The 22,367-nt window shown below is 40.2% G+C and overlaps 1 protein-coding gene across 6 annotated transcripts in view; it reads left to right on the plus strand.

Moving 5' to 3' along the window:
• Nucleotides 1-6,390: 6,390 nt before the first annotated feature.
• Nucleotides 6,391-22,367, plus strand: part of LOC135206706 (protein CDV3 homolog) — a 46,474-nt gene continuing 30,497 nt past the window's right edge. Inside the window, exons 1-4 of one of the 6 annotated variants that reach the window (XM_064238129.1) lie at nucleotides 6,391-6,697; nucleotides 7,325-7,378; nucleotides 14,234-14,443; nucleotides 14,593-14,695. In XM_064238129.1, coding sequence (XP_064094199.1) covers nucleotides 6,491-6,697; nucleotides 7,325-7,378; nucleotides 14,234-14,443; nucleotides 14,593-14,695 — 574 coding nt within the window. In that variant the 5' untranslated portion in view covers nucleotides 6,391-6,490. Of the gene's footprint in view, nucleotides 6,698-7,324; nucleotides 7,379-14,233; nucleotides 14,444-14,589; nucleotides 14,696-22,367 lie in introns of all 6 variants that reach the window. The other 5 variants (XM_064238128.1, XM_064238130.1, XM_064238133.1 and 2 more) reach the window with 5 other exon arrangements.

Raw genomic sequence — 22,367 nt, forward strand, 5'->3', positions numbered from 1 at the left:
GAGCACTAGTTTCTGTACTTCCAGCTGTCCATGCACTTAGTGGTTGTGACACGACCAGTAAGGTTTCATCGAAACTTGCTGTATTCAAGGCAGCAGAGCAAAGTGGAAAAGAGTTAATCAAGGATTTTGGAAAAAAATAAAGAACTTTCTCATAACATAGAAATCAAAGCAGAGCAGTTTCTTGCCCGAGCCACTGGTGAGGTCAACACAGATACATTCAGTGAGCTGCGATATTTCCTGTGGCATCATAAAAGCATTAAAAACAATTTTGAAAGACTTGTTTCAACTTCAATTAGCATACAGCTTCATGTGAAGAGAGCTTTTTTGCAATGTTATCACTGGACAAATGCCGCACAAGCTGCCACAGATATACTTAATCCACTAGATTTTGGTTACATTTTGAAAGATGGCTTCCTGGTACCACTTATTGTTTCTGAGCCAAATCAACCCCCCGATTTTCCATTTCCATGCACCTGTAAAAAATGCTATAGGTCAAATGCTGTGAATTCTGTAAGAGTGATGTAAGTGGGCAGTGTACCAATTCACATAATACTATAAGAAAAGAGTCATAACGATTCGAAAGACAGTGAAGATGATTTAATGGTGGAATGTGAAATATAGGTTTGAGAGTGTGATTTCTTTTCCAAACAATTAATAGTTCGTTACACAAGTGTTTGATTTATTTGCTTAATTTTACTACCGCAGAGTATTGGGAGACATAGCTAAACATTTATGTATGAATAAATTTCTTTTAATTTAATTTTTTTATCTATACCCTTATCTGAAAAACATTTATGTCAAACCATCCTATTATGTATTCTCCTATTCAATACCTTTGAAATGATATGCATATTGAGTATATTCTGGTCATTTATTAACTTATCATTTTTGTCAGGCGGCCATCTTGGATTTCAAAATGGCGGAAAATAGGTCAGTTGTGGAACATGTGACCAAGTTTTTTTTTATATGTCCAAACAACCCTTTAACGAGATCTGAAGTCAAATTTAGGGTACATCTTAGTGCATACGGGACCCTACCAGGCTCCATGACTAAAGTTACATGAAACCCAATTATTCAGGACACCCAGGACAAAGGCGAGGCTAAAAATTCGTATGAAGAAATTAAAGTGACGTTTATGTTTTGAGAAAAATGTAATGGAAGTGGATTCCTCTTCAGTAAATTTTTCAGTCGTTCATTTCACATAATACTTAATCCTATGCAAGTTAAATGTACAAGTTTGACTGACAAAGTGGTCTCTGTCCGTTTTCTTCCCAAAATCATCGATGAGAAATTTTGTGAAGGTCGTTATTCCTACCAAAGACAAAACATATGTTTGTAAGAAATGTGAAAGAAAATAATAATTAATCTCGATGGTCACCTTTCTTATTCAGCGTTAATGGTCAGCACAAGAACAACCAAAAACTTCCAAGGCCTAGAGCTAAAATGTAGGACGCAGTAAACATGGGAGACGAAATATGAGAAGGAAGAAAGATCTAACTAGAAAGGAAGCGAGGGACACGCCTCTCGGGGGAAGGAAGTCTATAAGCATAATGGAGACAAGGAGCAAGGAGACCATTCAGCAGATGAAAAGTGATGGGGAAGTTGAATCACCAAGTTCTTTTCAAGGTGCTGCGTGACGTACAGGTTTCAGCACTTGGAGCCCCCCCCCCCCCCCTGCACCGCCACCCCTACCCCCCCCCCCCCTTTTTTTTTTTAACCAAGACCCAGAATGGAAAACAGAAGTGTGAGAAAATATAGATAAAAAGAAAAAGATACTGAAAACGACGTAATGAGACAAAAATATTCGTAATCCTAAAGGACCTTCAGTGTGACTTCACCGGACTTTTTCACAAGTCATTCCCAGAAAACAACAGAGGTACAAATGAGAATCCGGCATTTTCATATTTAGGATTTCAGAGATTTTCCGTGCGGCAATAGAGTACTCTGTCCTTCAAAGTGTAAATCAAGACATTGCTTGTGCTCTTTTTGTTCAAGGTCATGCAGGAAATGTCATTATGACACGTGGCCTTCAGTTGCCTACTGATTTCAACCATTCATCTTTATCAAACCTTTGTCATTGAACCGTAAACGTGTTGTTTTCCTTACGATGAGTAAACCTTGTTGACATCGTAATTATGATTTTCTAGTTGTCAGTGATGTGCTCGCTCATCGCGGAGATCTGACCGGAGTTCGCATCCCTCCCTCCCTATTCCAGAGATGTATATATACTATTGTAGATTCACATCAACCGTGCATTTGATGTCTAGGCCAGTCTCTTACGACGCTCCTGATTGGCTGTTGATAAGCCAATGACAGGGCTGGAAACTCTCAGTCTCTCGAGAGAGTTCACGTAGGTAGGATGTATGTTCACCTCTCCTTTCAAAAGTATCCCTCGGGAGAGCTCGGAACACAGATACTGCCTATGTGAACTCTCTCGAGAGACTGAGTTTCCAGCCCTGTGATTGGTTTATCAACAACCATTCAGGAGCGTCGTAAGGGACTGGCCTTGACGTCAAATGCACGGTTGATGTGAATCTACTATTGTATTGTACCAGACCCGGTATTTTTTTTTTTTTTTCCTTTTCCATGCTCCTAGGGTAGGTTAGGTTAGGTTGGGTTCGGTTAGTTCACCAATAAACTCCGTCAGTAATTTGGGTGTGCGAAACATCATGAGATCATTTTCTAGAAGATTCTATGGTTAGTTTTTCAGATATGGCGTCCTGCTTATTCAGGGAAGGTTCGGTACTCGGTTGCAGTTCGGATCCCGGACAAGGGCCACCCCTCCAAGAGAAACAGGGACAGTGTATAGTTGATGTACATCTATCCTTTTTTTTCGGGAAAGACGATAACGCAATCTACTACAGAACGAACACTGAGCATAAAGGTTGAGAAACTTGCGCAAACTGAGGAAGGCATATGATCTAGACCCTTATCATGGCAGTCACTTTGTATTCTCGCCCAAGCGTTCCAGGGATCAGCAGCCTCCAGTATGCTTTATCGACCAAAACATCATGCATGCATATTTCATCAAGCAATTCAAACGCTATATATTTTCCCCAACACAAAACATACATACTCACGAACAGAAATCTCCATATTACGTACAGTTTACATGCTTTAATAAAGGGGAAATTGATAGATAAACAAATAAGATTACTTAGTTAGCTAAAAACTGAATTAACCGATGAATTAGAAGCGTTGCTGGACAGCTACCCCTCTAAATAAAGTAATTTTGCATTATTTTGCGTCCTTTGATGAGATAAGCTCCAATAAAATATAAATGTTCGGAAGAAGATGAAGTAAAGCATGATAATTTACTACAAATAACGATAAAAGTGTCTTTTCCCTCTGTTTCCAGTCAAGTACATCAGCACCTAAAGTCAGAAGACCAAGGTAGACTAACTACAATGTACCGAAACGCTTGTGTATTTATAGCATATAACAAGCAAAAGCAGATAACCTCTCTCTCTCTCTCTCTCTCTCTCTCTTGTGTCAATATACAAATGTCAGACAGTTATCCGTTAGTTACTAGGCGAACCTCTTTACTTAAAACAAAGGCTCCAGAACACCTTGCCTTACTTTAAATAAATAGGTAAAAAAAATTTCAGTAACAGAAACTGAGCGGAATCTTTACAGGTCATCAAGTCCGACGGAAATGAACCTTCCACTTTTGCGCTTTGGGAAATACCATGAGACAGAGGTCGGTCATTCGTTATGATTCTGTCTACCTACATAAATATGAACTACGTTTTGATAGATCTTTGTAAGGGAAGATTAACAGGATTATTTTTATTTTATTATTATTATTTTATTTTTATTTATTTATTTTCTGCAGGAACAACCAAACCAGTTCTGCGACGGCAGTTTGTTGCCTGCGCATAAACTCAATATTTTCAGTTAACTGTTCCCATCGTATTTTGTGATAATAACAAGGTTTCGTACCTAACTGTATATCCTATCTTCCCATTCGGAATGCAAAATAAAGATTTAGATAAAACATGTCGTTAAGGAATAATCATTCACAGCTCGAGAGATGCCACGGCAAGGTTATCTGGCAAAGCTATTACTGCATTGTTAGCATATCATTCCATACTATAAAATTAACATTCTGTACAACGTTATGCAATTCATAGCGCTCTAAACAATAAGTATTCATCAAGCTTTCTGTTAGCGAACGTCACAATGAATGACAATTAGAAAAACGTCAGTCTTAACGGTGAGTTACAAACTGTACCAATTTGAGATACTGGTTCATTAATTATATATATTAGACATACATACATGCATAACATACATACACACACATATGTGTATACACACACACACACACTACTTTATACACACACACCATTATATATATATATATATATATATATATATATATATATATATATATATATATATATATTATGGTGTGTGTGTATAAAGCAGTGTATAATGGCTCAGAGACGACAAATATGCTCAAATATTTATGACAGTGTTTCACAACTGCATAAGAAAAAGTCGTGCGCAGAATTTTGGATTGGGTATTGTATTGTTGTATTGTAGCAGGTAACCTAAACGTCTCAAGAACAGATTTCCTTATTTTCCTTCATTACTTTCAATATTTGTATCTGCAAATCAAATGAAGAAATATCTTTGATACGATGGGTACACTCGCTCCTGAAATTAATGCCTCTGTTATTTTATTTTCTTCTCCATCTTGGTACTTAACCTTGACAGGAGAGCAGAAGCATGTTACCGGGTGAGCTTTGTTCGGGAGGCAAGACCTAAGACCTTGAGAAGGAAGTGTCTTTGCATGGCAGTGGCGATGACCTTGCCGCAAAAGTTGTGCATTTGTTCATTTTTTAAAAATATTTGTTCTCATTTTGCGCCATTTGCATCGCCAAGTTATTTACGTAAATGAGTTTGGGGTAGATGTAAATTTGACTTTCTCAGGGGGAAGGAAAGCATGTGTCATCTCATTTCATATCATGAAAATGATTGTGATGTTAAATTGCAAGTCTATGTTAAGTAATGATTTGATTCCTTAACCAAGGAAATCTGAGAACGTCACGCATCGAACGGACATAGGTCCCAGAATACTGTGACTTTCTCGCTGAGAGTGAATTAGTCAAGATTTGGTTTTATAAACGATGGCTGAAGAGGAAGTGCAAATGGAGAACACATAACGGACATAACTCATGGACACGATCTCCGAGTTATTCTCAGAACGTGACGTGGCGATAGAGCGTCCACTCGGAATCCGCGTGGAACGATCGAGGTACCTACCGGTCATCTGATAGTTTTTGGATTAAACGCTCGAATGTGCCCAGACATCGAGTGACAAACTTTGACTGCAACTCAGCTTAAAAAAACAAGAAAACTATAAGTACTGACTATTTTAGCACCACACAAAAAAACCACAAACTCCTTCCATCTTCCGTCAGTGTTTTGCCTCTACCTGAAGATTAGAAAGAAAAAGAAATTTGTGTGCTAAATAATTACGGAGCAAGGAATAAGCAAAGAGACTCAAAAATAGCATTCTTGATTACATTTAGATAGACATCAAGCTCATTTTACCTTTACAATTTCAAGAACTTGGAAATTTAAAAGCCCTGGTGCATTGGCAAATGGAGCAATAAAAATTGGAGAGAGAGAGAGAGAGAGAGAGAGAGAGAGAGAGAGAGAGAGAGAGAGAGAGAGAGAGAGAGAGAGAGAGAGAGAGAGAGAGAGAGAGAGCAAAAAGTTCATCCTACACAATTTTTTCATCTCTGTTCACATGCAATATGTCAGTGACATTCGAATGTAAAAAAAATGTTAAAATAACAAGGTTCGAGAATGACTTAGATGCTAATATTATCTACAAAAACTAGTAACAAAAACTTGGTTTTTGCTCCAGCAAAGGTCATGGTGTAAGGGCGACACACGACCTAGGGTTCATACACCATCTGCTAATCTCGGTCTTACGAAAGATGAGATTTAAAACTTACTTATGAACGGAAACATCTGGCCATATTGCTATTTCTCAAGTATTACCATTACAAATATTTGATTTCTAAATGTAATTCATATGCTAATTAGCTTACAAAAATGATAAGTATATATATCTTTTGTTGTTGGTTTGCATTTTGCTTTAACACATTTAAATATTTACCCCTAGAATCAGCCGCAGAGAAAATTTCGTCATACTGTGAAATGTATTGTGTTTATTCGACGGAAAGAATGGTTATAAACCCGGCAAAATAATATCCCCATTTTCTTTTACAACATTAAATCATACGAAGATTGAAACACCTTCCATATAGGATCATAGATGCATGAGGTGTCTGATCTTATGAACGATTGCGTATTCGTAACGACGATCCGATGGTCATTTGTTTACTTGTGAAGCATCCAACACCATTGAAAGGGTGGTCTTACTTCCCCGATCGTCTTCGTTCTTGGTGATGTTTAGGTCCATGTGATTTCGCCCTTTATTTCTCTCACTCACATCTGGTCGAACTAAACCATGTCGGATTTAGACAGTTTCTTCGCCAAAAAGGACAAGAAAAAGGTCAAAGGGAAAAAGTTCACCACCTCCGATGAAATCGCGAGAAGGCTCGAGGAGTCTGAGAAAAAGGACCAAATCCAAGTCCTCAAGTCCAAAGTCGAGCCCGTCAGGAAATTAGAAGAGCCTTCGGAGGATTCGCCCGTGGTAGAAGATCCCCCGCAAAAGGTAACCTATAACCTATGACTTCTGCACGTGGTTGGTTTTCACGTGAGACTTCGACGTCAAATTTCGAAGGGTATTGGAGGTCTGGCAGGGCTAGCCCATTGTGTAGGCAAGGCTAAGGTTGCAGACCTATTTACTGGCTCGTGGCTCACCTTAGCTAGGCAGCCTGAATGCCCGGCAGGTGTTCGATGGCTCCAGAACATTCTGCGAGGTCAGTGTAGGGTAAATCTGAAGGGTAGTATGCAGAGTTAGGAGACAAGGATAGGCGTTGGTGTTATTTTCGCCTCCCTAGTGAAAACTTCCACACCTAAAATACAAGTTACTAGGCTACTAGGTATTGTGGGGCGATCCAAGGAGCACCCTAAGTCAGGTTAGGGAGGTAGGGTCAGGTTAGGTCAGGACATAACATTTAAGGAAAGTTAGGATTGCCAAGTTTTCACAGGAGTAGGTAGTAGTACTCACTCCTACCTCTGTCTCCCAGCTCTTCATTCATTAAATATTGAAGACTAAAACTGCGTCTTGGGTCTCACCAGTCGGCCACTGTAATGCTTATTACTGTTTGTTAAATGTTTTTATTTATACCTTTTGTTTTGTATGGTACTATTTACAGTCTTCTGTTTATGTTTTTAGGTTCATCTCCAAGGTGCTGGTACTACTAAACAGGACTTCAATTTTACACATAAGGTAAACAACCAAGTGGCCTACCTCAGCCAGTCTTGCTCTCTCGTTGACCCACCTTCCGGAAAAAGTACTTTTAACACATCATGACACCGGAGATGGGCACCAGTCATGAGTCATTAGTCATGGAAGCAACACTCCAAGACCTCTACTTTCCTCTCAAAATAAGAGTTTTCTCACAAAGTACAAAATAATGTCATAATTTAAGATTAAACAGAGGTTAATGAATGTCTAGCCATCCTCATTGAAAACTTGCCTCCATGACACTTTCAAAATTTTTACTTAAAACACCTTACGTGTAGAAGATTGATGCCATCTTGATGTTTGCAGTTACTTGTGACAATAAACTTCCATTTCCTGTGCTTGATCCGCGCACCACTTGTACCCATAGACGCTGGTACACTTTTTTCACAACAATCTTTAACGGTGATGACGATCGCCCTTGAGTCCAAGGAAACTCGCGATTTTGGGAGGAAAGAAGAAGAGTGCGCTGGATAATTGGTAGATCTAGGGTACCTATCTATGGCAGCCCAGACTATGGCAGTTGCAGTTTTTCAATGTAGTTTTACCTACTGAACAAGAATTTTAAGTAATATTTATTCGGACGACTGTAATTAACCCCCAGGGGCCAGTACTAAACACGGCGAAATACATTGGACGCCCCAATCCCTATAATGGATGTCGTATCCACGGTTATGTTTCTTGCAGGGTAATTCTAAAGAATAGTTCTGCAAGAACTGCAAGGGCCGTAACCACGGATACGACATCCACTAGGGATAGGGGTGTCCAATGTATTTCACCGTGTTTAGTACTGGCCCCTGGGGGTCAATTACAGTCGTCCGAATAAATATTACTTTAAATTCTTGTTCAGTAAGTAAAATAACAGGAAAACGTCAATTGCCATAGTCTAGGCCACTGCGGATTGCTTCTGGAGAATTACTGGGAATTTACCGTATCTATTGGTAGTATATATACATATTAGAGCAATTTTATCATTATTGCATTACTATGACAACTAGAAATCATGGAAACAGTTTGTAAATGCATTGGTGTATGTGTGAAATTCCACTAAATTGGCAACAATGAAATTTATTGTTGCCATTTCCAGCATGCAAAATATTAATATAGACTTGAATCAATGAAAAGTGCGATAAAAAAATGATAAAATTTTTGTTATAAACAATTTACTAATCTGTTGTCTGCTTGCCGGTGCTTTTGGCAGCCAGATGTAAGTACAGGGTGTCAAAGTCCCAGTACCATTCAAGTTTCGCTCAGAAACCATATAACATTGAGTAATGCACTTTTTGTAGATTGTTCTACATTCAAGTTTACATTCAATCTTCATTTACAAAAAACTGCAATACTATGTTATATGGTTTCTGAGCAATAAGTATGTACTTGTAATGGTATACTGGGCCTTTTTGGGCACCCTGTGCTGTGCATTAAGACAAAAATTGTTCCCGCCATGGCTTCCCTGTCAACACACTCAATGTATTTCAAGTGCAATTGGGAGTGAATTAAGAACAAAATGTGTATCATTACAATCAAATAAGCACTGTGGAGTTTCATTTGTGATGGCAGTAAGGATAAAACCACAGATTACAGGTAAAAATGAATTTTAGTTCAAACCATGACAATGGGAATAGGACATCTCATACTTAAACTAATATAGGCAACAAAATATTGCTTTATTGTGCTTATTACTATTGCAATCTTGAGTAATATCAATAAACATTACACATATACGCTAATATTGTTCAAATGATCCCTGGGAAGGCTGTGAAGGATGTGGTGTCGATGCTGGAGATGAAAGGAACCGGATGCGAAAGACGCCATATTGGATTTAAAAACTGCCTTGAAAACATATTTTAGGAAGACCTCACATGCTTATTTTAGTTTGTATGGCGCTTTCATATATCACATGATGTTGACGAAACTTCAATCTTTTGAATGGTATGCTTAAAGATGTAATTGTATTCTTGTTTCACCAATTAAATATAAAGTGAATAAGGGTGATCTGCCTGAGTAAGATGGACTCAAGGTGGTTGTTTACCTAAACTGATATTTGACAAACCAGAGGGGTGCATTAGTAGTCTTCATTTTTACCCAAAATCGTCATAGTCGTGGGCCAGTTGTAAACCAAACGTAATCTCGTTTAGTAAGGTTACGAAAGGCTTTAGCTACCCCTTGATTAGAAAGCAAGGGTAGGCTACACCTATTGAAGGCTTATCATGAGGTAAGTCAGGCGAGTTGTAGAATGATGGTTGTGCGAGCTTACCTCTTACCACAGGCTATCACATTTGAGGTGTGTACCTTATGGTCAGTAGTACTACTTATTATTTTACTTTAGACCATAGGGTGAACAACCAAATGGCAACAAAGCTGCCACCTTCCCAAAAAAGTACTTTAACCCAGTCAATGACCCAGGATAAATATCAGTCAAGAGCTAGCCTAGCATCCATCAAAGCAAAACCTCAAGACCTCTATTTTCCTCTCAAAGTAAGTTTTTTCTCCCAAGTCACAAATTAATGCCATAATTTCCTATTAAACAGAGGGTAATGAAGTCTAGCCATGCTCATTGCTAACTTACCTCCATGCTGCCTTCAAAATTTTTACTTAAAACACCTTCCACGTAGAAGATTGACGCCATCTTGATGTTTGCGGAGTCACTTGTGTAAACAAGCTTCCCGTTTCTTGTGCTAAATCCCCAAAACATTTGTGCCTATAGACACTGGTACACTTTCTACAACAATGTTAAACGATGTTGCCATTTGAACTGCGGCCAAGGATTACAATTACAACGTTCAGTAATATCAATAAACTTTATATATATACGCAAATATTGTTCAAATGAGCTCTAATAGAGCTCTGGGAATGACGTGGCTGCCATGTGAGTGAGGAATTGTTCTAGTCCCAAAGAGACGCCATGTTGGATTTAAAAACTGCCCTGAACACATATGTTACGAGGACTTCACTTACTCAGTTTAGTTCGTAAGGAGTTTTCACTATCTCATTTTGTTGAACTTCAATCTTTTGAATGGTATGCTTAAAGATTTAATCGTGTTGTCGTGAACATGTCGCCGTCCGGTCGTTTAGCCTAATTGCATTCTTGACGTAAAATATAATTTTCCTATGGTTCAGTAAGTGCTTTGAACATTTCTGATATTAGTTTCCTTAGCAAATGAGTATACCCTCATATCCTACAGTTTATTATTATTGTTATTATTATTTTGTATATTATTATCACAGTGGCTGTGGATCTGGAATTCTGGACCTACCGCACCGTTAAAGGGAGAGTTAGTCTGGAATTCGTTTCTGTACATTATTGTTTTGTGCTATTGACACGGCAAGCGGTAACCTCACACAAACAGAATTCTGGTCTGGAACTTGTTTGAGGTAACAGTGTATGTCACATCTTGAGGATGGACCAGCCAAATGGAAAAACATACGTATAGCTATAAAAAAATTAAATTGTTCTAGAATATAGCGTACGTACCAGATAACTGTATCACTGGTCAAGGATAAAGAGAGAAAGCACTTTTGTATAACAAAGGAAATCTCATCCTATTAGGCATATAGTGTGTTAAGAGCAAGGTCTGCAGAACCAAAATTTGGTTCCTGGTACAGTAGCCATTCCACAACAACTGAAATGGTACTAACTCAAACAAGAGTCACATGCAATCGACCGTCTGTCTTCAAAGTCTCCCTCGCAGAAATCTACCTCTGCATACTGCTAGGCTTGGTTTGCTGTTTTGAGAAGATTCTTTCCAGGAACACATTTTGCGTAAGCTGCAATGGTTCTAGAGTCTTTTGTATAACTGGACAAAATTCATGCATTCATACTCTTAAACTGGTTCCTTTAACCTATCAAAGCTATAAAATTTTGCTCCTTTTGCAAGTAAACAGTCTGCTGCCATGTTGGTTTTGAAAGTGGGAGTGGATTTGATGACTGATCTCCTTCCTTTCTCTTTCTCCTCTACCAGCTGGTAGTGGAGAGAATTAATAGACCATGCGCTAGAACTGGTCAGATACAGGTGGAGAGTCCATTTCATTTTTTTTTTTATTACCACACAATACAAACTATATGGAAGCAAGTCCCTTCCTCATGCTTACAAGGGGAAAGTGGAAGTAATGCAGGTTTTTTTGTCTGACAATTACAGGTTCTTTATATTCCTACAAGACAGTGTAGCATGAGTTTACATTGTCTCTTAACCCAGATGTCTGGCTGCTGAGTATCCTTTTACTTTACAGATAAGAAGCATATGACTCCTTCCATTTCCCTACTTTGGCCATCTGATGGTTCATGTTAGCGCTGAAAGAAAAATTACTGACCATGGCCCCCCCCCCCCCCCCCCCCCAAAAAAAAAAAAAATTCTGAATAATTAACCAAATACAGTTATTGTTGAGAGTTTAAGGCGCACTAATAACTTTTATTTTACACGTTGTTTGGAGGATTTCATTACCAGATGTAGCTTCTGCACATCTATGTTCCATTTCTTCTCAAAACAGCTCTTGTTCTACCATTATACAAGCAAGAACTCACTGACACAAGCATAAGCCTTGGCTCCTATCTCAGTCAACATGAAATTATCCTCAGAGGCAGACATTTCAGCAAGGATCCCTTCTAACCAAACTTTCCTTAAACTTGCAGGGCCATGCCATGTCCTGGCTTGGGAAAGAGGGTATTGAGAGACTTTGCTTCCCCCCCTGATAGCATGAATAGCAGACATGTAATCTAGACTGTTACTGAATGGAAACTCTCTTAACCACACATTCCTTCTCTAAGAACAAACAACATATTTCTTTTCATGTGAGGCTTGACTGTCAGGGTACATGTAACACATGCTGCCTTCTTTACACGTGTTGTGCCTACCACTGAAATGGCCTAGTATCAAGGTTTTCTATATAAAAAACTTGCTCATTTATTCATCAGCCTTGGAGAAAAATACATCCTCCAACTTGGGGTTGTGGAGTTGCATAAATTGTTCACAAGATATGTCACAGAATTAAAGATGGGTGATTATAGGCATAGATCTCACAAGCATATAAAACATTTAGCGCCTCAGTGGCGTGATCAGTATGGTCTTGGACTGCTATCTCAGTGACCGCGAGTTCGATTCTCGGGCATTCCATTGGGGAGTTTGAGATGTGTATTTCTGATGGTAGAAGTTCACTCTCGACATGGTTCGGAAGTCACGTAAAGCCGTTGGTCCCTTTGCTGAATAACCACTGGTTCCATGTAACGTAAAAACATCATACAAACAAACAATATAAAACATTCAATTATGATGGCTGAAAATATGGCTGGGGGATGACCAAAGTTAACCTCTGCTTCAGTGGGTTTGATTTAAAAAGCCATCTAATTTGCATGTTGAGATTAGTGGCAAGATTAGGAGAAATTGTAAGTGTGTGTGAAAGTGAAATCGCCTACTCTGAGTAATTGACTAGGCCAGTTCATTTTCATAAGTTTTAGAACATTCTGAAGAACTTTTATTTTATGCCTTTTGTTGATTGGAGGCTCAACATCATGCTGTTCATGCAGTCCCCCGGTTATCGGTGGCCTTGGTTATCAGCCATCTGGTTTTACAGCGCTTGTCTTGCGACGACGATAACTGAATTTTCAGTGCCGATAACTGGGGATCGCTGCTATTATTGCTGATATTCGGTATAGCCATTGGCTATCTTCTACATGACACCCATTCTCAAAAGCCTGTGCTTGACACTCCATAAATGGGGTAAATACTGTACTATTTGGAATATTACTGTTCATTCTCAAACTGGTGAAATGTGTGTTTCCATTGGAAATGTTGCAATAATCCATTTGAAGCTCCTCCATATTTAAAAAAAAATATATATGTTAGGTCCCTAGGCCTAGGGAAATGGGTTTTTGGTTTAGGAATGGAATGAGCATAAATGGAAAATAGGTTTAAACAGTACTAAGCCTTCCTTACTTAATCTGAATTAGGACAACGGGTTCAACATTGCATTAACCTAACCTTTAAGGTCACTTGGATTCCCTCACTAGGTTTTTGAGGGTGGGGGGAGATTGTAAATGGTTAACCAAGTATTAAATATGAAAATTAATAACAGACTTGTCAGTCACTTTAAAATTACCAGGAGAACCATAATTCACCAGCTTCAGAATGAACAGTTCCCTTGAAAAATAGTAAATAACTGAATAGGTTACATTGTTTCTATTAAATAACTAATTAGGCTGCACTTTCGTAGCTAAGAGCAACTTTCAAATATAACAAAAGATTAACCCAAAACTAGAGTGGATGCTTCATTATTCCAACCACATGTACATCTGGAACGGTGCAGTGATATAATTGATTGCACCAGACATTTTGGATGGGAAGACCTGTTGATACTGATAAAATAATATTTTGGATGCTTCAGTCAGTGTAAGTAAAGTACTATTTTAAAACCAACCTGTTTTTTATGGGAAAATACAGGGATTAACATTTATTTATATTAGTTTTTGCAAACAGCTGGTTTTGTTTTCTTTTTTTATGAAATTGTAAGGCCCAGAATCTATAGAAGTATACAGGCTTATGTGTTATTTAAAATCTGTCATAATTTGTTTTTGATGGAAAATGGTCGCAAATGTTGTTTTAATGGGAATTTTCATGTTCTGTCTGTGTAAAGAGTCTCATGTAAATTGTGTCCATACTTTGTTTAACATGGTTTCGGAGTTTGAGTGTGCTGGGGTATGCAATGTTGTACTTGAAATTCCCTGTGCTGTAATTATTATTGAAGATAAATTTGGGAAGCACTTAAGGTTTTGTAAATACTATGTACATTTCTTTTAACGTGTTTTGTGATGCTTTTCATTCATCAACATTAACATATTTATTCTAGAATTATTTACAGGAAGAGGAGGAATGGAATGATTTCGAAGATGACAAAGACAAAGATTTAACAAATTTGAAAATAAACAAATTACAAATAGAAGATGAAGAAGATCTTGGTGGTGGCTCAGCAGATGATGATGGTGAGAAGGGCGAACATGGGGACAAGAGAGATGGTGTTTGGAAGACAGAAAGTATGCAACAACCTGCACCTGCACCTGTAAGATTTACCTTTATGTGTAAAGCTTTTGTTTCTAAATCCAAATAATCAAGATTCATATCTTATTTTCACTAATGATCATATTAAGAGTTGAGGATTTTATCAGCTGAAGGTTCTTGTGTTGAAGTTAGTATTTGTTTCTCCAGCAGGTTACTACGATAGAACCTGAGGAAAAAGGAAGGCCAACTATCAATTCATCTTATGTGCCACCACATATGCGCAATACTTCTGCTTCACCATTGCCAAAATCTAGTGAGTTATCTCTCCTTTACTTGAAGCTGTACACTGTTTCATATAAGTGACTTACTCAGTAATTACATACCTATTAGTTTTCCATGTACGGCAGTTTCAATTCAAATTTTATCTAATTTATCTAGAATTTTGAAATTTGCGGGTCACGCTATTTTCTAGTGGCTAGGTGACTTTTGGAGAAAGAGAGAAACAACTAGCAAAATTGGCTTCAATTTGTTTCTGCTGGCTGATGGCTATGCTAGTTGTTAGCTCCAGCTTGGTTTTAAAATTAAATCTTTTGGTTGACTTTCATCGTGTTTGGTAAAGTATTTTTGGATTGTACAGCTTTGTAAGATGTAGTGAGTGTAAGGACTAGGACTCTTAAGAAATGGAAAAAGTTAGTCACATTTAAGTAAATTGGAAAGGGGTAGGGAAAGAAAGGCATCTGTTAGATGGATTAGTAAGTCATTAGCTAGCCAAGAATCCCTCAAGGAGGATGATGTCAGTGATGATGAACCTTTAATTTGACCCTGTTCCCGGTTGTCTGTCTGCATCCGCTCCTTTACCCAGCTCCCTCACTTCTGAACCCAACACCATTGCCAGTCTTGAGAGTAGAATTGACGAGAGATTTGTGTCAATTGCTGAAACTTTCACAGTTAGCCACATCAGTGAAGGTCCTTAGTGTGCTTTGGAGCATTTGATGGCTCACAATGTTAGTTCTGTGTTAGTTGAGCACCTAGTGCAGATGCAGTGCTTGAGGAGGTGGCTTCCCAGCCCACCAATTCTCCTAGGCAAAGGTCAGTGACACACCCCTAAACCTGGGAGAAGTCAAATTGGTAGCCAAATTTAGGTCGGTGGGGTCTGCATAAGGGTAGTCGCCTATGCTGAACTTGTTGCTAGTTCCCAGGTTGCCGCTAAGTGCCATTGGAAAGGTGTATAGCTAGATGTACATAGTTTTTCATCGAGTTCGGATGAGTTCTCTCCCAGATGTCAGTGGCGTTTTTTGGATGCTTTACGCCCACTGAAAAGGCACGTAACAGAAGTATCCCAATCCCCTTCAGTACTGTGTAAGGAGAACAGGGATCCAATTCATAGCCCTCGTCCTTCGTGCAGTCACTGAGATAGCCCGGAACAGTATTTGTCTGGTTTTCCAGTTGCAGAGCGTTAGAATTTGGCTTCCAAGTGTCTGTCTTCTTGTAAGCACGCCTCATCTTGTGTGGACTCTGCCTGAGCGCTCACAGACACCCGGGTCTCATCTGGTGCCCGAGTGTCTTTCAGTGTCGTAAGTTGACTTGAATAATTTTCAAGCAGTGTATGAGCACGTATTACCACAAGATTGCTTGCCAAACTTGGGACGCTCATTGTTGTTGGAGCGCCCATGCACCCTCTTGCCTCCGCTCATTTGGATTTTGAAGAAGAATCTTTGCATATCGCTTCAGTAATGGGAGCTCCACCAGTTATCTTCCAACCTTCTACTTCTACTTGTCTCACACTTCCGCTTCAGACAGCTCCTCCTGTGGGTATGCAAGTACCTCATGTGGTAGATCTTATTCAGAGCAAGCTAGATAACATTTTGAACTTGCTTAAGAAGACTCTGTCCTCTCCTCAACTCTTGGACTTAGCAGCAATGTCTGCAATTTCCTCAGCTGAAGAGGAAGATGATGGGCTCCCTCAAGATACTCGTCCTTTGGCTTACTCATCTTTGCTCCAGCTTCTGCTTTTCTCATGGAAGCTCAACCAGTAGATCCTGCAATGCTGCCTAAATTAGCCCTTTCTTTGTCCGCCAAGAAAGCCCTGAGTGAGATTGACTGTTGGCTTTCAGAAAAGAGGGATCTGGTAAAGCCATCTTTTGCTTCCCTCCTTCCAGATTGTCTAAGAGAAGACACCAGTTTTACTCCACCAGCTCCTTCTCTGGGAGTTTCTGCCTCCTCCCAGGCTGATTAATCTTGGAGATTGCTTTAAATGCAGAGAAGATTATGTTTACTCTTTGGAGTTAGCACCTTTTCAAGAGCGTCTTCAAAGTGTTCGAGGTACTTAGTTTTCTTGACTGGGCAGTAGGAGCTCTCGCTCATAAGGTTAAGGAATGCCCAGTCCTTACTGACAAATTCCTTGGGCTGGTTAGGGGTACTGTCCTGTATAGATAAAGGAGTTAGGGATAGCTCGCAAGAGTTGGCTTCCCTATGTACTAGGGGTTTACTGAAAAAGAGGGAACTTTCGTATTTCCACACTTCTAAGGGCATGACCTCTTCTCAGAAATTGGTCCTTGTTTTCTCACTGTTGTACCATCAACATCTTTTCTGGCAAGACATGTTTCTGGGGATTTCTTCAGATCTTCAGAAGAAGAGTACACAGTATCTTCTGTCGCGATCCTCCAGGCGTCCTAAGGAAGTGTCGACACTACCGCCCAGGACATTTTCTCCCCGTCAGATGCAGCCCTTTTGTGGCAGTCGACAAAGACCCATCTCTAGGTCTCGATCTGGAAGTAGATTCATCTGCAGATCTGTCACCAGTTTCAGCAATGCTCCCCCTGATGAAGTATATCAAACGAAGTGGTCCATCTCTTGAGCATGGTGCAGAGAGAACAGAGTATCGTCTTCTCAAATATCTATGGTGAAGATAGCAGATTTTCTGCTATATTTGAAAATTAATAAAGTTCTGGCTACTTCAACTATCAGGGCTTATAGAACTATGTTAAGTCCTGTCTTCTGTCACAAGGAAATGCATTTATCTTCCAATCAGGACTTATCAGATTTAATTAAATCTTTTGACACCACAAGACAGAAATAAGTAGCAGTGGTACTTTGGAACTTGGATGTGGTTCTGAAATGGCTGGCAAGTTCGAACCTGTGAGTTTTAATCCGAGATTTAATTTGGAAAACTTTTTCTAGTGACCTTAGCCACAGCAAAAAGGATAAGTGAGATCCACGCATTAGAGAAGGAAGTGATTTCCTTTCAAGGGAATGCTGTTTGTTCATTTTGTTTGGGATTTCTAGCCAAAGTAGTCCATTTCCAATTCTTGGCCTCTCTTATGATTAAGAGCTTGTCTAATGTTTTAGGTTAAAGTGATCAAGAGAGAGTATTATGTCCTGTGAGAGTTTTCAAGTATTACCTCCACAGGACAGCAGAGTACGTTGACCTTCAGCTTCTTTATGGTGTTCTGTGAAGAATCCTGTACAGCTTCTTTATGGTGTTCTGTGAAGAATCCTGTATGACCTCTGTCAAAGAATGCCCTGGCATTCTTTCTTAGAAACTTCATTACAGAAGCTCATTCCTCTCTTGGAGAGGATAATTTCCCTTTATGTAAAGTAAGAGCTCATGAAATTAGAGTTGTAACCACTTCTATGGCTTTTAAACGTAACTTGTCTCCACAATATTGCAAACCTTTTGGAGGTGTAAGTCTGTCTTTGCATCACATTATCCAAAGGAAGTGGAAACTAGTATTTATGAAAATTGCAGTATGTTGGGTCCCTTCTCTGTGGCTGGCTTGGTGTTGGGGGAGGAAGCACCACAGCCTGGCACCAACTCATGCTCCGAGTGCGAGCTAGCTCTTGAGCTCCTAGCTCGCCTGGCACCAAGCTCATGCTACAAGCGTCCGCCAGCTCCCAAACTCCTTGCTCGCCTGGCATCCACTGCCTCTGGCACAAGCCACAGCCTGATGCCACCTCATGCTCCGAGTGGCCACCAGTTCCTGAGCCCACCGTTCTCATCTGGCACCAGCTACAGTCTGGCTCCAGCTCTTGCTGCAAGTGCCCAGTAGCACTCCCCTGATGGGAAGTAGTATAAAGAGCTCTCTGTCTAGTTGGAATTTTTCAGGAATTCCCTGAGCTTAACCGAAATCAGAGGCCCATCCATAACCAAGGGAGTTATGGCAGAATCCGTCTCTTTCTCTGTCTAAACATATCGTCTATCTTGTATGGACTTCATTTTTTACTTGTTTTTTGGGAGTGCTAAGGACATCAGAATAGCATCTCTACCTCCTTAGTTTTCAGATGCCATATGCTCTTTACGTCCATTCTACTATCGACCTACCAGAAGTATAAGTGATCTTTTCCTCTTACTATCTTTATGAAAGTTTAAACAGATTTGAAATTTTCCAATACCTCAAGACCATTTTTAGTGACTGGCAGGGCTTTGCGGAAGGAAGCACAAGATGTTCTCCTACTAACTCTTCACCTTTTCAGTAAGGTGTTGAGTTTGGAGAGCCAGGGGTTACAACGTACCTGGAGCACCCACCACTCGGTGGATGGTTGAGACTTTATTTCAGTGTAGGTGTCAGTGTTGTCTCGTTATTATTTGGTGCTGCAGCCAGGGCAAGGGTGGGCACCTAGCATGCTGTGCTAGCCATAGGAGTATTTCCCTCGTTGCAAAGTCCCCCTCTCTTAGCTGATAAGAAAGACAAGCATTGTTTTCAATGCTAGCAACTTTTTTTTTATTTCAAATTCATGACATGACCCAATGTTTTGGAGTAGAATATGTGCATGATCCCACCTCCCTTTCAATTTGGAATCAACTACTTAATTACTGGGTAAGTCACTTATATAGTAATTTTTATAATAAAATGAGTTTATATATATTACTTACCCAGTAATTACAAGATTGGACCCCTCCCTCATCCTCTCTGATGGGCATTATGCATAAAACAGAAAGAGGTGATTAGCTAAGTCATTCCTAATCTGCAGGTAAGGGCAGCACTGCATAACTACACTGTGCAATCAAGCACTACCTGTGAAATTTGAATTTTGGCTGCCATATGTGGAAAACTAATCACTATGTAATTACTGGATAAGTATATATAAAACCTTAATTTTACAGTTTACCATACATCAATTTAGTGACAGGTTGTCTTCATGATTTATTGTTCTTGTTAAACTACAGTGCTCCCCCACTTTTACATGGAAATAGGTTCCAGAACCTGTTGTGGAAATGCAAAAATCCCCTCTAAAAATGCTTATAACTGCCAAATACCCAGTACCCCATAAACTATAATGCTTATAACTATCTATTTTAACATTTCACTGCTTAATTTGATAGTTCATACAAAAATATACCTTAAATTATCATAATAAAACAATTTAATATTACAAACAAAAATACACCTCAAACCATCATTCCAAAGCATCCTAAGACATCTTAGATTAGTACCCTTTTACAACTGATACTCTTAAGTATATACACCCCCTAAAATGCTTATATCAATGATTTACTCATCTATAAATATTAATTTTCATACAATCAACTTACCTGTCAGATATATACATAGCTAAGACTCCGTCGTCCCCGACAGAAATTCAAATTTCGCGCCACTCACTACAGGTAGGTCAGGTGATCTACCGGCCTGCCCTGGGCGGCAGGACTAGGAACCATCCCCGTTTTCTATCATATTTTCTCTGTCGCCGGTGGTATCAACATTGTTGTTATTACCTCCTGACTTAGATTCATTTCATCCTTTGATCATCGTTTTTTCGGCTTTTTGGTGACGTATCTGGATCGTGTTTTTGGCATTCGCTACTGTGGACTGGTTTTGGAATTGCTTTTTGGATTTTATTTTTCTCAGTATGTCTGATTCTAATGTGAGTGTGAGAATGTGTGTGAATGTAGGCTGCAGGGTGAGGATGATCCTCACACGGTATGCCGTAAATGTAGGGGGTTTCAGTGTTCTGCTATTAATACTTGTAAGGAATGCGAGGGATTGAATGCAGAAGAGTGGAAGACTTTGACTTCTTATTTGAAGAAGTTAGAGAGGGATAGAATTAGACGATTGAAAGGTGTGAGTTCAAGGCCTATTGAGCCTTTCACTGATAATTCTAATCCTACTGATGTAGATTCTCCCTATGTATCTCATTCTCAGAGTGCTTTTTCGGATTCGGCATCGGAAATCGCCAATCTGAAAGCTACAATTAGAGACATGAAGTCCAAGATGGCTGACTTCAAAGGTAAGGCTAGTGAAAGTGAGCATTACAGTGAAGTGAGTTCTCCCAGTGTGGTGGAGGGGGCGTTTGATCGTCCCTGCGACGCTCCCAGGCCTAGACCCTTTCCAAGCTCACGAGCCCAGAGGAGAAGGAAAAGTCGAAAGCCTTAAGGAGGTTGTGGGGAATCCCAACGGTCAGACGTCCCTTCAGCTAGCTCTGCTTCGTTGCAGGCGGCTCAAGGGCGCTATAGAAAAAGCGTCCTTGCGAGTGTTTCTGTCCGTCTCCCTCTCCCTCACCTAAACGAGGGGTGGAAGGAATCGAACTTGTCGAGACCGCTGAAGCGTCATATGACGCCTGACAGGGATTCTAGTCCAGAGCGTTTCTCAGATGACGCTCCCCTCTTCTATTAATTGAAGGCGAAGGTGGCGTCAGCGTCACCCGACGAGGACGCAGAAGAACCCTTTCCTACTTCTCCCTCGATTGATGACGAAAGGCGTCATGCAGTTGACGTGGGAGAAGCTTCAAGGAAGATTATCATGGCAGTACAAGAACAACTGGCCTCTTGGTGGGAGTTTTAGCGCCTCGTAGGAAGGACGTTGCGCTTCCAATCAAGAAGTCTCGTCCTCTCTACCTGTTCAACGACAAAGCGTCATACAGACGGGAAACGGCTAAACGTCTTACAGAAGCGTCTAGTGCGAGAGCGAGAACAGGTGCTTACGAGAGTTTCGTAACGCCAGAGAGACGTAAGACGTCTTTTAGACGCGAAGCGTCATTGAAACGGAGCATAGACATGACGCTCCGTCCAATATTATGACGCCAAGTTAGGACGCCTTTGGAGAGCGGAGCGTCTTCCAAGAGCGAAGCGTCATCGAGACGTCAGCAAAAGACGTCATCCATGACGCTTGGCGAACGGGAAGCGTCATGTAAGCATGAAGAGTCTTCTAAAATTCTAGAGAAGCCGAAGCTTATGACGCCTTCCAAGATTATTAGAGCGGGAAAGAGGAAGGATTATCATTCCCTTAGCCCCTCTCCTGTTAGGAGTTTGTCTCCGCAAGAAGAAGAATGTTCGGGAAGGAGAGCGGAGACGCTTTTAGATCCCGAGTTAGAGGAAAACTCGGATGACGAATATAGTGGAAGAGAGGGTCTGTCTAACTATAAGGTGTTGACTACCCTACTTCTTGAGGAGTACGGAGACGAGTTGACGCCTGCCGCTCTCCTCCTTCCTCCGCTCGCTCTTTTCCAGGGCTAAGACGAAGAAGCCTTCGTCTTTTCTTAAAATGAAACCCACCATATAGATGAAGAGAACATTACATTCCTTAGACTCATGGATGAAGTCTAAGAAAGACTTAGTGAGGACAGTCTTCTGCAGGCCTCCAGCAAGATTAGCTGGGAAAAGAGGCATTTGGTATCGGACGGGAGAAAATATGGGTATTGCTCTCCCTTCTACAACCGAAACAGTTTTTCGACTTTGGTTGACGCTTCAAGGCGTCAAAGTCTCAATTCTGCACGGATTACGTGGGGAATTTCGGAACTGGATCATCTCCTCAAGGGACGCTTTCGTGTATTGGAAGTTTTTAACTTCTTAGATTGGTCCCTTGGGGTGATGTCCAAGAAAGCCCATGATTCGGAAGGAATCGAACCTGAAGCCCTGTTATGCATATTGTCTTGTATTGACAAGGCGGTACAGGATGGATCTTTTGAAATCTCCTCTTTGTTTGGGGCAGGTCTTTTAAAGAAAAGGACTGTATATGGCGCCTTCTTAACAAAGGCAGTCTCACATGCTC

Source organism: Macrobrachium nipponense, chromosome 31 (genome assembly GCF_015104395.2).
Source record: "Macrobrachium nipponense isolate FS-2020 chromosome 31, ASM1510439v2, whole genome shotgun sequence".
Classification (NCBI taxonomy): Eukaryota; Metazoa; Arthropoda; class Malacostraca; order Decapoda; family Palaemonidae; genus Macrobrachium; species Macrobrachium nipponense.